General features: G+C 49.5%; 1 protein-coding gene across 7 annotated transcripts in view; it reads right to left on the bottom strand.

Moving 5' to 3' along the window:
- Nwd1 (NACHT and WD repeat domain containing 1) overlaps positions 1 to 12143 on the bottom strand; it is a 78967-nt gene that overhangs the window by 23809 nt on the left and 43015 nt on the right. For 6 of the 7 annotated variants that reach the window (XM_013350728.2, XM_026785209.1, XM_026785210.1 and 3 more), the window contains one exon: positions 9953 to 10150. The exons of the other annotated variant lie outside the window; for it this stretch is intronic. In XM_013350728.2, the coding sequence (XP_013206182.2) occupies positions 9953 to 10150 (198 nt within the window). The remainder of the gene's footprint in view (positions 1 to 9952; positions 10151 to 12143) is intronic. 7 annotated transcript variants of the gene reach the window in all.

Genomic DNA, 12143 nt, shown 5'->3' with positions numbered 1-12143 from the left:
TCTGTGGCTTTGGAGCCTGTCCTGGAACTAGCTCTGTAGACCAGGCTGGTCTCGAACTCACAGAGATCCGCCTGCCTCTGCCTCCTGAGTGCTGGGTTTAAAGGCGTGCACCACCAACGCCCGGCTTAGCCACAATATTTTAAACAAGAACAGAAACTATAACAAAAATAACTTAAATTCACATCACATAAAATCCTGCACCAGCGTGAAGCATCTGAGACAAACAGCAGGGTTTTTTTTTTCATACCCTAACCAATAGTAACTTGTAACCAGCCCCTCTAAATGATGACAGATGTTTATAACCCATTGGATCTTGTGCTTATATGGCAAACCTGCCTGCATTGTCCTCGTGTCCCCGTACTACAGGCCAAGGCCAATTCCTTTCTATGAAATGTTTAAGGTGGGTAGAGGTTGTTCATCTCATCTCTTTTAGGAAAATATACCCCTATGCTTATGGCTCTAAAGTCCTTTAAGTGATCCAATATCAAAGTCAAAGAAGTCGTGCCTTGAGTCTGTCCCATCACATCCGTCTCTTAAGTCAGAAAGAGGATGCACAAAAGAGAAAAACAAAACAACACACAAAACAAAACAGACTCCTCCTGGCGCCTGGAGGCAAAACCAAACTGAGAAGATGACAGCCTTAAGCTGTCTATCTACAGAACTGAGACACCTGGAGCATCCCATATGTCTGTCTACAGAAACCAGAGAGATCCACTCTCATACAGAAGGGTCCTGGGACCCAAATACAGAAGGGCCCTGGGGACATCTCCTCAGGTGCCCTGCCTGTGATCCTTTTGTGCATCCACGCAGACCGTCTACAGGCTCTCAGAGATTCTGGGCCCTGTGCAGACCGTCTACAGACTCTCAGAGATCCTGGGCGCATTTACAGAAGGATATCCAAACAGAAGGACACAAAACAAAGCTTACATACAGAAAACTTATCAGACTACTGAAAGCTCTACAGGGCAATGGTCCTGGGTTATGATTTTTGTCTCTTTAAGAGACAAGCCACGACAACTCCCGGCGACCCCTTTCCTCCTCCCGCCATCTTAGATTCTGTCTGTCCCCTCTTGGTGCATGCAAGTGACTCTCTCTCTCTCTCTCTCTCTCTCTCTCTCTCTCTCTCTGGCCCTTCTCTGTCTCTCTCCTCTTCTCTTCTCTTCTCCTCCCACATTCTCTCTCCTCTAAGTAATAAATATTCAATTCTATTTCATACAATGTGTCTGCCCATGTGTCTCCCACCCACGTGCCTGCTCAGCCACTCGCCGCTGGGAAACTACACCTTCCAGGGACTCGCTGGGAGCCAGGCACCAGCCCAGTGCCGCATAGCTGGACCCCTCCCGGACTGGTGGCTCTCCTGGTCAGGGATCTGCTACTCGGGACCAGACTGCCTGGGACGAGCCACCACTTGGGAACCGCCAGGGGTCTTGCAGCATTTTTTAAAATTGGTGCCGTGCGACTCGGATATCCTGAACTGGGTTATTTTTCCACTCCCACCACTGGCTTCCTGGCTTCAATCTGTGAGTCTTCCCCCCGTTCTGCTACCAGAATCGTGTTTAGACTGACCCCTAGGTCAATCTGCCCACACATTAGCACTGCACACTCCCCGTACAGTGCATTCGACTGGGGACCCAGGGCCCCCCAGTTTTTATCTCTTTTTTCATTTCTTCTCTTTCCTCTTTTTCTTCTCTCGTTGTAACCGCCACTCAGAGTGGCCCCGGCCTCTCTGGTTTCTGGGTCACCCGACCAGATCCAGCTAGGTCATAGAACCACTCATGGTCCTCGTCTGTGAGTCCTGGGTGTTTGCATCAATTTGCATCCCACCTATTTCCAGAAGATGTTCCCTTATAGGCCTTGGGTGCCTCTGTTTCATGGGTTTTCATGATCTTGGCTCTGGATAGCAGCCCTGGCTTTTTAAAAATTCCAGCCATGGCATGGTGCGTTTTTTTTTTTTTTTCAGTTCCAGCCTTTTGCTCCCCTCTGTGGCTTGTGTTGTGGCATGGTGGCTCAGCAACAGGGCAGATCACACCTTTAGGTCCCTTTCATTAAGCTTAAAATCCTTACAGCTCAAAAATTGTGACTTTTTTCATACAACACGTGGATGCCGCCATTTTGACTGGGGTCAGGTGACTTTATTGCCATCTTGACTGAGGGCCAGGTCAGGTGACCAAATTCCACCATCTTTACTGAGGTATTACCTACCAGGTTCCCCAGTGCTAACTTTATTACATGGGTGACCTTACCGCCATCTTGGCTGAGAGCCAGGTCAGGTGACCAAGCTCTCCCATTTTTACTTAAGTATACCCTGCCTTGTTCCCTGGTTTTCACTAAAATCTTCTTGTTAACTCTGTTACATGTGTTTTGTGCAGTGGCATGTCTTTGATAGGGCCCATAAAAGGCATCCACGTTGCCCAACTCCTGTTCACTCTTTCTGTGTATAATAATTGTTCATTACATCTCATTTCAGACAACAAAATCATAAGTCTCATGTTTTAAACTGGTATGTACTTTTAAGTCGCTTACAAAAATACTTTATATTTAATCCAACCCTCATTTAAAATATATTAAGCTGTTCTCTACTATTGTCAGTTCTGCTGTTAACCTTCTATTGCAAGCAGTTTCTTCTTCTTTCTGCCTTTTTATGAGTATAAATCTTTCCTGTTAAGAGCCAGTAGAGTCAAGCTCAGACCCAACCTTCCAGGCAGATTCTATACTGCAGCTATATGTAATAAACAGCCCTCAACTGCTCAGAGATCTGGGGAATGTGATATTTAAATATTAAAAAAAAACTTTTCATAACAAAAAGAGACAGGTTGGCTCCCAGCAGCAGCACTCTGCTTCCTCCAAAGAAGACAGAAGACAAATGGACACACAGAACAACGTCCTTCTGCGGTTCACTTCGACTGCTGAGTGCTGACCATTGGGCAAAACTGCCTATCATCTAAACTAAAGACCTCTCGACGTGGACAGAATTGCCAGAATCGACAGCCTAGCCATGGAGGACCCAAAAAGAATAGTTCTGGGTGCCAACCAGGTAAGTTCTCTGTCATTTTTTAATCAGTAACTCAAATAAAATCTTATCCTTCTCAAAGATATCTGATACAGTTTGATAGCTGAGAGGTTTCGCCAGGTTACCTCACCAAACAAATTTCAAATCAACTTTCTCTCTTATGCTGCCTTCCATACTCTTAAAAATACTTTTCATTGTACAAAAATATGCCACAGGGGGCTGGAGAGATGGCTCAGAGGCTAAGAGCACTGGCTGCTCTTCTAAAGGTCCTGAGTTCAATTCCCAGCAACCACATGGTGGCTCACAACCATCTGTAATAAGGTCTGGTGCCCTCTCCTGGCCTGCAGGGATATATGCAGGCAGACCACTGTATACTTAATAAATAAATAAATCTTAAAAAAAAAACAAAAATATGCCACAGTCATTATGTGTCTAAAACTTCTGTTTTCACAAACCCAAGGAATTCTTGTGCGTCCCAGGGAGCCAAATTAAAGGATCCACCTTAAACAGGTCAGATACCCCCTCAATTCCCTGGTCCTAAAAAAATTTTTTTCCTTAATTTAACTTTGTTCTGCCAATACCTTAAACAGGATAAGAGACACCAGACATTTCCATGCCACAGACACTGGTCGGGATCAAAGAGACCAGCTATGCCAGGATGTGGCCAGCACCCAGCCTTCTCAGGTCCCCCCCAAAGATGACGCCCACAAATAAGCCGGAAGCAGTTTTGAGAATCCGCCGCCCCAATTCTGTCAAACTGTGGTGTCCAATCTCCTGCTTTTTATTGTAAAAAAGTGCTGGGAATGTTATGGTTTTCATCTCTTTAAGAGACAAGCCACATCCATTCCTGGCAACACCTGCCCGCCGCCATCTTAGATTCTCATGGTCCTCTCTTGGCATTCTCTCTCTCTCTCTCTCTCTCTCTCTCTTTCTCTCTCTTGGGCCCTTCTCTGTCTCTCTCCTCTTCTTCTCTTTCTTCCTCTCTCCTCTAAGTAATAAATATCCAATTCTATTCTGTATGATGTGCCTGTCTATGTGCTTTCTACCCGCCACCTGCTCAGCCGCTCACCACTGGGAAACTACACCTTCCAGGGACTCTCTGGGAGCCTGGCACTAGCCCAGTTCCACATGGCTGGGCCCCGCCAGGACTGGCGGCTCTCCCAGTCAGGGATCCGCTGCTCGGGACCAACCCGCCCGGGACGAGCCACCGCTCAGGAACCGCCAGGGATCTTGCAGCATTTTTAAAACTGTGGGCCTGGAGGATCCCAGAGAGCCCCCATATGTTATGCCTAGTCCATGGGGACCCCAAAAGGCCACCCCGGAGGCCAACTCACCAAAATGCAAAAGGTTTATTGGGCACCCGTTACAAGCAAGGAGGGACCTCATCAACACAGCAGCAGAGGAGGACCCCGCCCTTCTAGATGGCACTATTTAAAGGCAAAAATCATAAAAGTTACATTAGCAGGGTGTGGGGTGTCCTGGTGAGTGTGTGTTGGCAGGTGATCCAACACAGTTGGAACGTTAGGAATTTCCTTTGGATGGTCTGTTCCTGGATGGCGCCTGGGTAGTCTCAGTTTGTGGTCTTTCTCGAAACCAGGTATTGTCTCAGGGTAAACTACTGAGACTCAGACCTCTATTGAGCTTGTCATGGCTAGGACCTCCGTTATGACTCAGGTCTCCGAAAGATCAGTAAGTGCTCTTAAGTCCTGAGTCACCTCTCCAGTGCCTTAAAATAAAATAAAAATTAACATTCATTTTGTGTGTGTGTGTGTGTGTGTGTGTGTGTGTGTGTGTGTGTGTGTGTATCAGAGGAAAACTTGCAGGAGCCAGTCATCTCCTTCCATCTTGTGGTCCCCAGGATTGAACCCAGGTCATCAGGTTTGCTGGCAAGCCCTTCCACTCACTGAACCCTCTCACCAGCCCCTGAGTGTGATGAGAAAGGGGGCTGGAGAGATGGCTCAGTGAGCAGAGCACATGCAGTGCAAGCCTGATGGCAGGAGTTTGGGTCCCAGAGCCCAGGAGAGACAGAAACAGCAGGAGCACACCTGCAGCCCCGCCTCCTACAGATGGGGGAGGGGCAGGTGAGTGGGAGCTAGAAGGCCAGGTAGCCTGCTGTGCACAAGAGACACTGCCTCACCCAAAGCTGAAGGAAGACTGGAGCCATGGCTCAGCAGTTAAGATCTCCTAATGCCCTTGCACAGGACCAGGGTTCATTTCCCAACACCCACAAGGCAGCTCCTATCTGTCTGTACACACATCCAATGCATACACTTGGACAGATGCATAAAATAAATAAATCTAAAGGAATAAGATAAAATAAAACGCGCAGGGCAGAAGGTTAGAATGGACACTAAGGTTGTCCTTTGACATCAGGGGAGCTGGAAAGGTGACGCCCACTTGCTCTTGTCTGATGTAATTCCAGCCTAGTGCCTCTGGTGTGACTGCCATTTCTTGTGCCCCGTTATCTTGTGGATGAATGGATAATGGCCCAAGCTGGTTGTTTATTTTTCCGCCTCACCTGTGGGAAACAGGCTGACATTTCTAACTTCTACCAGCGTTTTTCTAAATTTAAAGAATTTATACCACTCTCCCTTCATCCCCCCCCCCCCGCTTCTCCCCTTCCTGTCCCCCTCCATAACCCACTAAATAAACTCTATACCCAGACTCTCTGTCTCTTTATGACGTATCTGCCTCCCACTCTCTGCGGTCTCCCATCCGCCAGGGGATGGGCCGTGACCTCGGGTGACCCGCCACTGCCCCGTGTGGGACTGCTGCCCCTCCTGGGACTGTTCCCCCACCACCATATGTTTATAACTGATAACAGGCAGTGCTGTTGGAAGGTTCTGGAAGTAGGACATGGGAGGTGGGTCCTTAGGAGTGTGATGACACCCAGGCCTCTTCCAGAAGTTCTTATCACGCATCATTGTCATGTGATGCTGAGCACGCACATATGGAACCCTCATTTTCGGGATGTAGGCAAGGCATTTGGTCTCCACTGTAGGAGAGTAACGGAGAGACTGGCTCAGCATCAGAGCTGTGAGGCCCTACAGTGTGGACCCTCTGGAAGCGGAATGCCCCAAGGGTTTGGTGGCACTTGCTGCAAAAGTTTCCCAACAGGCTCATGCCCAAGTCAGGGCTGGAACCAGAAACTGACAGTCTCTTAGCCCAGGGCCACCATCCTAGAAACCAGGAGCCTAAGGCAGGAGGATTGTCAGGAACTCAAAGCCAACCTGGGCTATGAAGTGAGTTCCAGGCCAGCCTGAGACACCAAGGGAGACCCTGTCTCAGACAGGCAAACAGACAGATGAACAGCTCAACAGGTAACAGCTCTCCCTACAAGCCTGGCCACCTGAGCTCCATCCCCCACGACTGTTTAAAGGCTGAAGGAGACAGCTGGCTCTGCAGTATTGTTCTCTGACCTCTACACACGGGCTGTGGCATGTATACACGTGCAGACACACATGCACACATGCACAGCACACACACACTCGCACACACTTAGGCAAACAGTCTCTGATGAGTGGATTTTTGTTCAGCCCTCACTGAACAGGGAGGCAGCCAGTTAGCCTTAGATAACACTAGTCTATGGCCTGGAGGGATGGCTCAGTGGATGAAGCACTAGCAGCTGTGCTTGAGGACCAGGGTTTGAATCCCCAGAGCCTATGTAAATTCGGCAGAGCTGAGGTCTCTAGAGCAAGCTGGCTAATAGCTGTATTGGTAAGCTCTGGGTCCACCTGGGGCTCCATCTAAAGGGCCCACAGACACACATGCAGCCAAAACACTCATTCAAATAAAACTAAAATTAATGAAGTTTTTTTTAAAAAGAGAAGCCAGCTTAGGCATGGAAAATCCAGACTTTTTGGAACACCCTTAAGTGGGTCCTGTTCCTTCTACATGCCTCTGTTTCCCAAGATGTAAAGTGGTTGGTTGTTGGAGGCTGTTAAGTCACAATTGGCCCAGCTATAACAGACACATATTTTATTTCTTTGTTTTCTCTTAAACATTAAATCACATTTTTACCACTCTAACAAAAAGGAAACAGAAGACCAGAGTGGGGCAAAGCCTCCTCATCCCCTAACAGACAAGCAGAAGTGCAGAAAACACAGTTGCTTCCCTGTCCCAGACGTGATAGGAACACGCCTCTCAGTAGTAACTTCCCCTGCCTGTGCCATGGCAGACATCACTAATCCATCACAGCATCACTGATTCATCTGTGGCTGTACCCATAGCCATTTTATGTTCTTTATTTAGTAAGAAGGCCCCCAAATTCATGTGTTTTTATATGGGCATATGTAGTTACCTACACAATCTTCAGAGCAGAGTGAGACAGAGACAGACAGAGAGACTAAGACAGACAGAGACAGAGATTATATCCATGCTCACCCTGGATATCAGAAACCCACCCTGGCCCTGAAACCTGAGCTAGTGAAACAAACACACTCTGGATTTGAAACCCAAGCCAGTGAAAGAAACAACTTAATCCCGAACCCAGGACCCAAGAAACACACCCTGACTCTGAACCCAGAACCAAAGAAATTCACTTTGGCCCTGGAACTAGAGCCAGTTAAGGAAATATACCCTTGTCCTAAAACCAGAGCCAAAAAGCTAAAAAAAAAAAAAAAAAAATGGGGGGGCAGTGAAAGAAAAACAACTTGACCCTGAAACCAGAGTCAATTCTGCCTCTGACCAACTAAACATGAAACCAACCAATCCCTGAGCAGAAAAACCGACCAATCCCCAAGCACAAAATCTAGCACACTGACCCTAAACCCAAAGCCTGAAAGAAACACACCCTGATCTGAAACATGAGCTAGTGTTTGAAACACTTTAGCCCTGAAATCAGAGCCAAAGAAATACACTTTGGCTATAGAACCAGAGCCAGTAAAAGAAATACGCCTTAGCCTTGAAAATAGAACCAAAAGGTAAAACAGGACCAGTGAAAGAAATACAGTTTGTCCCTGAAACCAGAGCCAACTCTGCCCTTGACCAACGAAACCAACCAATCCCTGAGCAGGAAAACAAATCACTCTCTGAGCAGAAAATCTTTTCCCTGGGAAAACTCTACCCCTAAGAAGCCCTATACAAAAGCCCCTCTGCCTGTTCAGCTATATGCAGAGGAACCACCCTGGCAGACTCCTCCTTCCCAAATAAATTTCTTTCTTAAAAGAGTTTTGGGTGAAGATCTTCTTTCTCAGGCATGGAGCAGAAGAATCTTTGCTGAGACATTTCCTGGGGGGGGGGGATGAGCAAAAAACAAAAAAACAAAAACCAACCAAACAAACAAAAACAAAAACAGAAGAAATAGTTAAATCTGCTGGGAAACTCCCTTGGGAGTTGAGCAGAAAAAGGTAATTTTCACTGAAGCCAGAGGACATTGTTACACTTCTAAAGAGGCTTCCCCTTTAGCAGAATAAAACAGAAGAAACATCTTGGGCCAGAACTGAAGAGAGCAGAAAAAGAAATGGCTAGATCTGCTAGGACATTTCCTTAGGGGAAGAGATCCAGAGCTCAGCTATAAAGACCCCTGGAGGAGAAGAGTAGGGTTGCTACATCCTGCAGGGAGACATCCCTCACCACATCCCAGTCCTACTGCTGGTCAATGACATTAGAGTAGAAACGAGTTCTTCTGGGGGTGCCTCTAATAGGTCGGGGTGCCTCTAACAGGCAGAGGCCCACTAGCCCCCTCCTCACTGACAGGAATGTCACTCTGACAGTAAGGGCTGCAGCAGCAGTCCTCGTTCCTGCCACCCTAGGGATGCTCCAGCTAACAAACGGGGCTGTCTGTTGAAGCTGCCGTACGGGCTCCTATCCACCCACTCCACCTGATCCTCCTAACAAGCACAGCCACTGTCACCAGCGTCATTTCCTCTCTGTGCCTCTCATTCTCTATTGTGGAGAGAAGCTGCCTGGGGACGGGGATGATGGGAACTGGAGCCTGGAGCCCTGCTGGACTGCAACTGCCTGTGGGTCTCACAAAGGCTGAGAAGGAGGAGGCTTGCGGGGAAGTGGAGGGTGAGGCTCTCCACGTGTGCCGACTCAGGCCAGAGTTACAGGATGCGTTGTAAGTGACTGTGAGCAGCCCGAGGGAGGAGCGGGAAATGTGGGGGTGAGGGCAGTGGTGGTGGGGGACATCAGAGAGCGCTGTGTTACCTGCTCTTCCTGAGGCCCTGGGTTTAGTTCCCAGCACCCACATCAGGTGAGTCACAGCTCCAGGGGCTCCAATGGCCTCCTCTGGCCTCTGTGGGAATCCCCAGACATATGTAACACACACATGCATGCGTGCACACATACAAACACACATGCACACACGCACACACACAGATCAATTTTTATAAAAGAAAAGCATCTGCCCGCCTCTGCCTCCCAAGTGCTGGGTTGAAGGTGTGTGCCACCACCATCACGCAGCCTAAGAAAAGAAATCTTAAAAACAGATAGATAGATAGATAGATAGATAGATAGATAGATAGATAGATAGATAGAAGGTAGCAGGGTGGGATACTGGATGGAAGAATGGTGGGGGGTTGGTGGATGAGTGGATTGTGTGTGCACAGGTGTGTGGACAGTGGGTATGTGAGGCATGATGACAAGGCGTGGCCAAGCCTGAGCCCTCTTCCCCCCTGGCAGGGTAGTCAGCTCACAGGACACTTGCAGACTGCCTGGCATGGACCTCCAGCTGGTGGGACTCTAGCCAGCAGCTCTCTGGGACAGAACCTCAGAAGCATCTGCCGGCTCCGGGCTCATTGGCAGTATTTACAGCAGTCATCCACAGTCCCCAGGGACGGAGAAGGCCGGCACGAGATAGCAAGTGAAGGCCCCCATGGTACCTTGGGGCCTCCTGTCTGGCAAAGTGGAGCCCCAGAGGGCAGTCCCAAATATCTGGCATCTGCTCCCCTGGGTATACAGTGAGCTGGTGTGTTTTTTTGTGACGTTGGGGACACTCACCTTTGTGACATCCAGTGAGAGTGGCTCGAAATCTTCCCCCAGGAGGCTGTAGAAATCCTGCCAAGGGCACCAGCATTGGGTGTGGGCAGGCACGGAACCAGCTCTGTGCTTGTTGGCACAGCTGCCCGATCATTGCTGGATACGACGTAGCAAAGAAAAGGAGCCTGGCCAGGAGCTCGGTGTATAGGACACTATTCTCTGTAATAAAAAGGGGTGTATCACCTCCTGGCTGAACCTCGCCACACCCATGAACTCCAAGGCCTGCAGAAGAGAAGCCCCAGGCCCTCAAACCCCTCTGCTTCACTTTCTGTGTCCCTCCATCCCCCTGCTTCCTGAGCACAGAATAGCTGCCAGCTTCCAGGTTCCGCTGACCATGTTCCCTCTGTCTGGCACGCTTCACGCTTCCTGAGCCCTTCCTCAAACCAGTCATTCTCCTCCAGAGGCACTTCTCCATCAATGAGTTAATTAACTAACTTGTTTCATTATTGCCCAGATCAGTCTTGACTTCTGGGCTCAAGAGAGTCTCTCACTGCAGCTCCCCAAATAGCTGAGACCCAGGTGCATGGGTGAGTGGGTAGAGTGAGGAAGGGTGCCTGACTGATGGGAGTGTGTGGGTAGATGGATGGAAAGGTGGATGGAGGGTGGGAAGATGGACGGATGTGAGGGTGGGAGGCTGACGGATGGATGGGCAGATTGATGGATGGATGGGCGGATTGACGGATGGATGGGCGGATTGACGGGTGGATGGGCGGATTGACGGGTGGATGGGCGGATTGACGGGTGGATGGGCGGATTGACGGGTGGATGGGCGGATTGACGGGTGGATGGGCAGATTGATGGATGGATGGGTGGATTGACGGGTGGATGGGTGAATTGATGGGTGGATGGGCGGATTGAAGGGTGGATGGTTCAGTAGATGGGTGAACTGTGCCCAGTTTCAAATGCTACACCACCTCTGCCAAATCCATTCCTGACTCCTGTCCGGTTCTACCGCCTAGACTGCTGTTTGACCTTGTGTCTTGAACCCATTTGGCTGTCCTCAGCCCCTGCCCCACACTTCAACTTGCCAGGGACAAGCATGTCATCTGCCTGGCTGTAGATGCACACACAGCACAGACACCCACTCAGCTGGATAGCACCCCCTGACTGAAAAAGGACAGAGGTTAGAGACTAGCAGGGATAATGTGCTTGCTTTCAGGCCTCGTGACCTGAGTTCAATATCCTGGACCCAGGAGAGCCAGCCCGCTCGGGCTGTTCTCTGACTTCCCACACACGAGGGCACATGTAAACAGAACACTTTTGAAAAGGAGGAGGCTGGAGAGAATTCTCAGTGGTTTTGAACATGCACCCACAATCAGGTGGCTCACCAGTAACTCAAACTACCCAGCATGGACACCCGCACACACATACAAAAATAAAAATGGAGGCTCAGAAACTACTTCATGAAAACCACACTGGCGCCTGGGGTAGCGGTTACAGAATCCTGTACAGGGCATCTCGGAGCAGCGATGGAAATGTTCTGGGAACACACGATGCCGTGGCGCCCTCTGGTGGTGATATTTCTCAACGCCTCCCACCTTCTGCTGGGGGAACCAGGGGTTGTAAAGGAAGGCGCTTTTGCAAAGCTCTTGCTGACTCTGTGTGTGTGTGTGTGTGTGTGTGTGTGTGTGTGTGTGTGTGTGTGTGTTGGGGTGGTTCAGCAGGTAGAGTGCTCCCTCAGCATGCACAAAGCCCTGGGCCTGGGACTCATAAGACTCTACCTCAAACAATTTTCAGGTTCTTAAATCCAGGAAGCAGCCCCAAGAGGAGGAACCAGGACTTAGGGAGGGTGATGGGGAATGAGGGTGGCATAGGGACCAGCCATAGCAAGGAAGGAGGGTGATGATGGTTCCGCAGCTATGGAGAGAGCCTGATGGCACATTGTCTAAGCAGGTGGCAGTGCTGACTGGCAGAGTTTAAGTTTGACCCCAGCACCCTGCAAAAGCCCTGCCAGCTGGTTTGCACCATAACTGGGGAGACAGAGACAAGTGGATTCCTGGAGCTCCATGGCCATCGAAGACACCCCACACACCCATCAGACACACCCCACACACCCATCAGACACACCCCCACACCACCAGACAACCCCACACCCATCAGATACCCCACACACCCATCAGACACACCCACACACCCATCAGACACCCCACAC

Source organism: Microtus ochrogaster, linkage group LG1 (assembly GCF_000317375.1).
Source record: "Microtus ochrogaster isolate Prairie Vole_2 linkage group LG1, MicOch1.0, whole genome shotgun sequence".
NCBI classification, from domain to species: domain Eukaryota; kingdom Metazoa; phylum Chordata; class Mammalia; order Rodentia; family Cricetidae; genus Microtus; species Microtus ochrogaster.
This window is presented reverse-complemented; position numbering and strand designations above follow the sequence as displayed.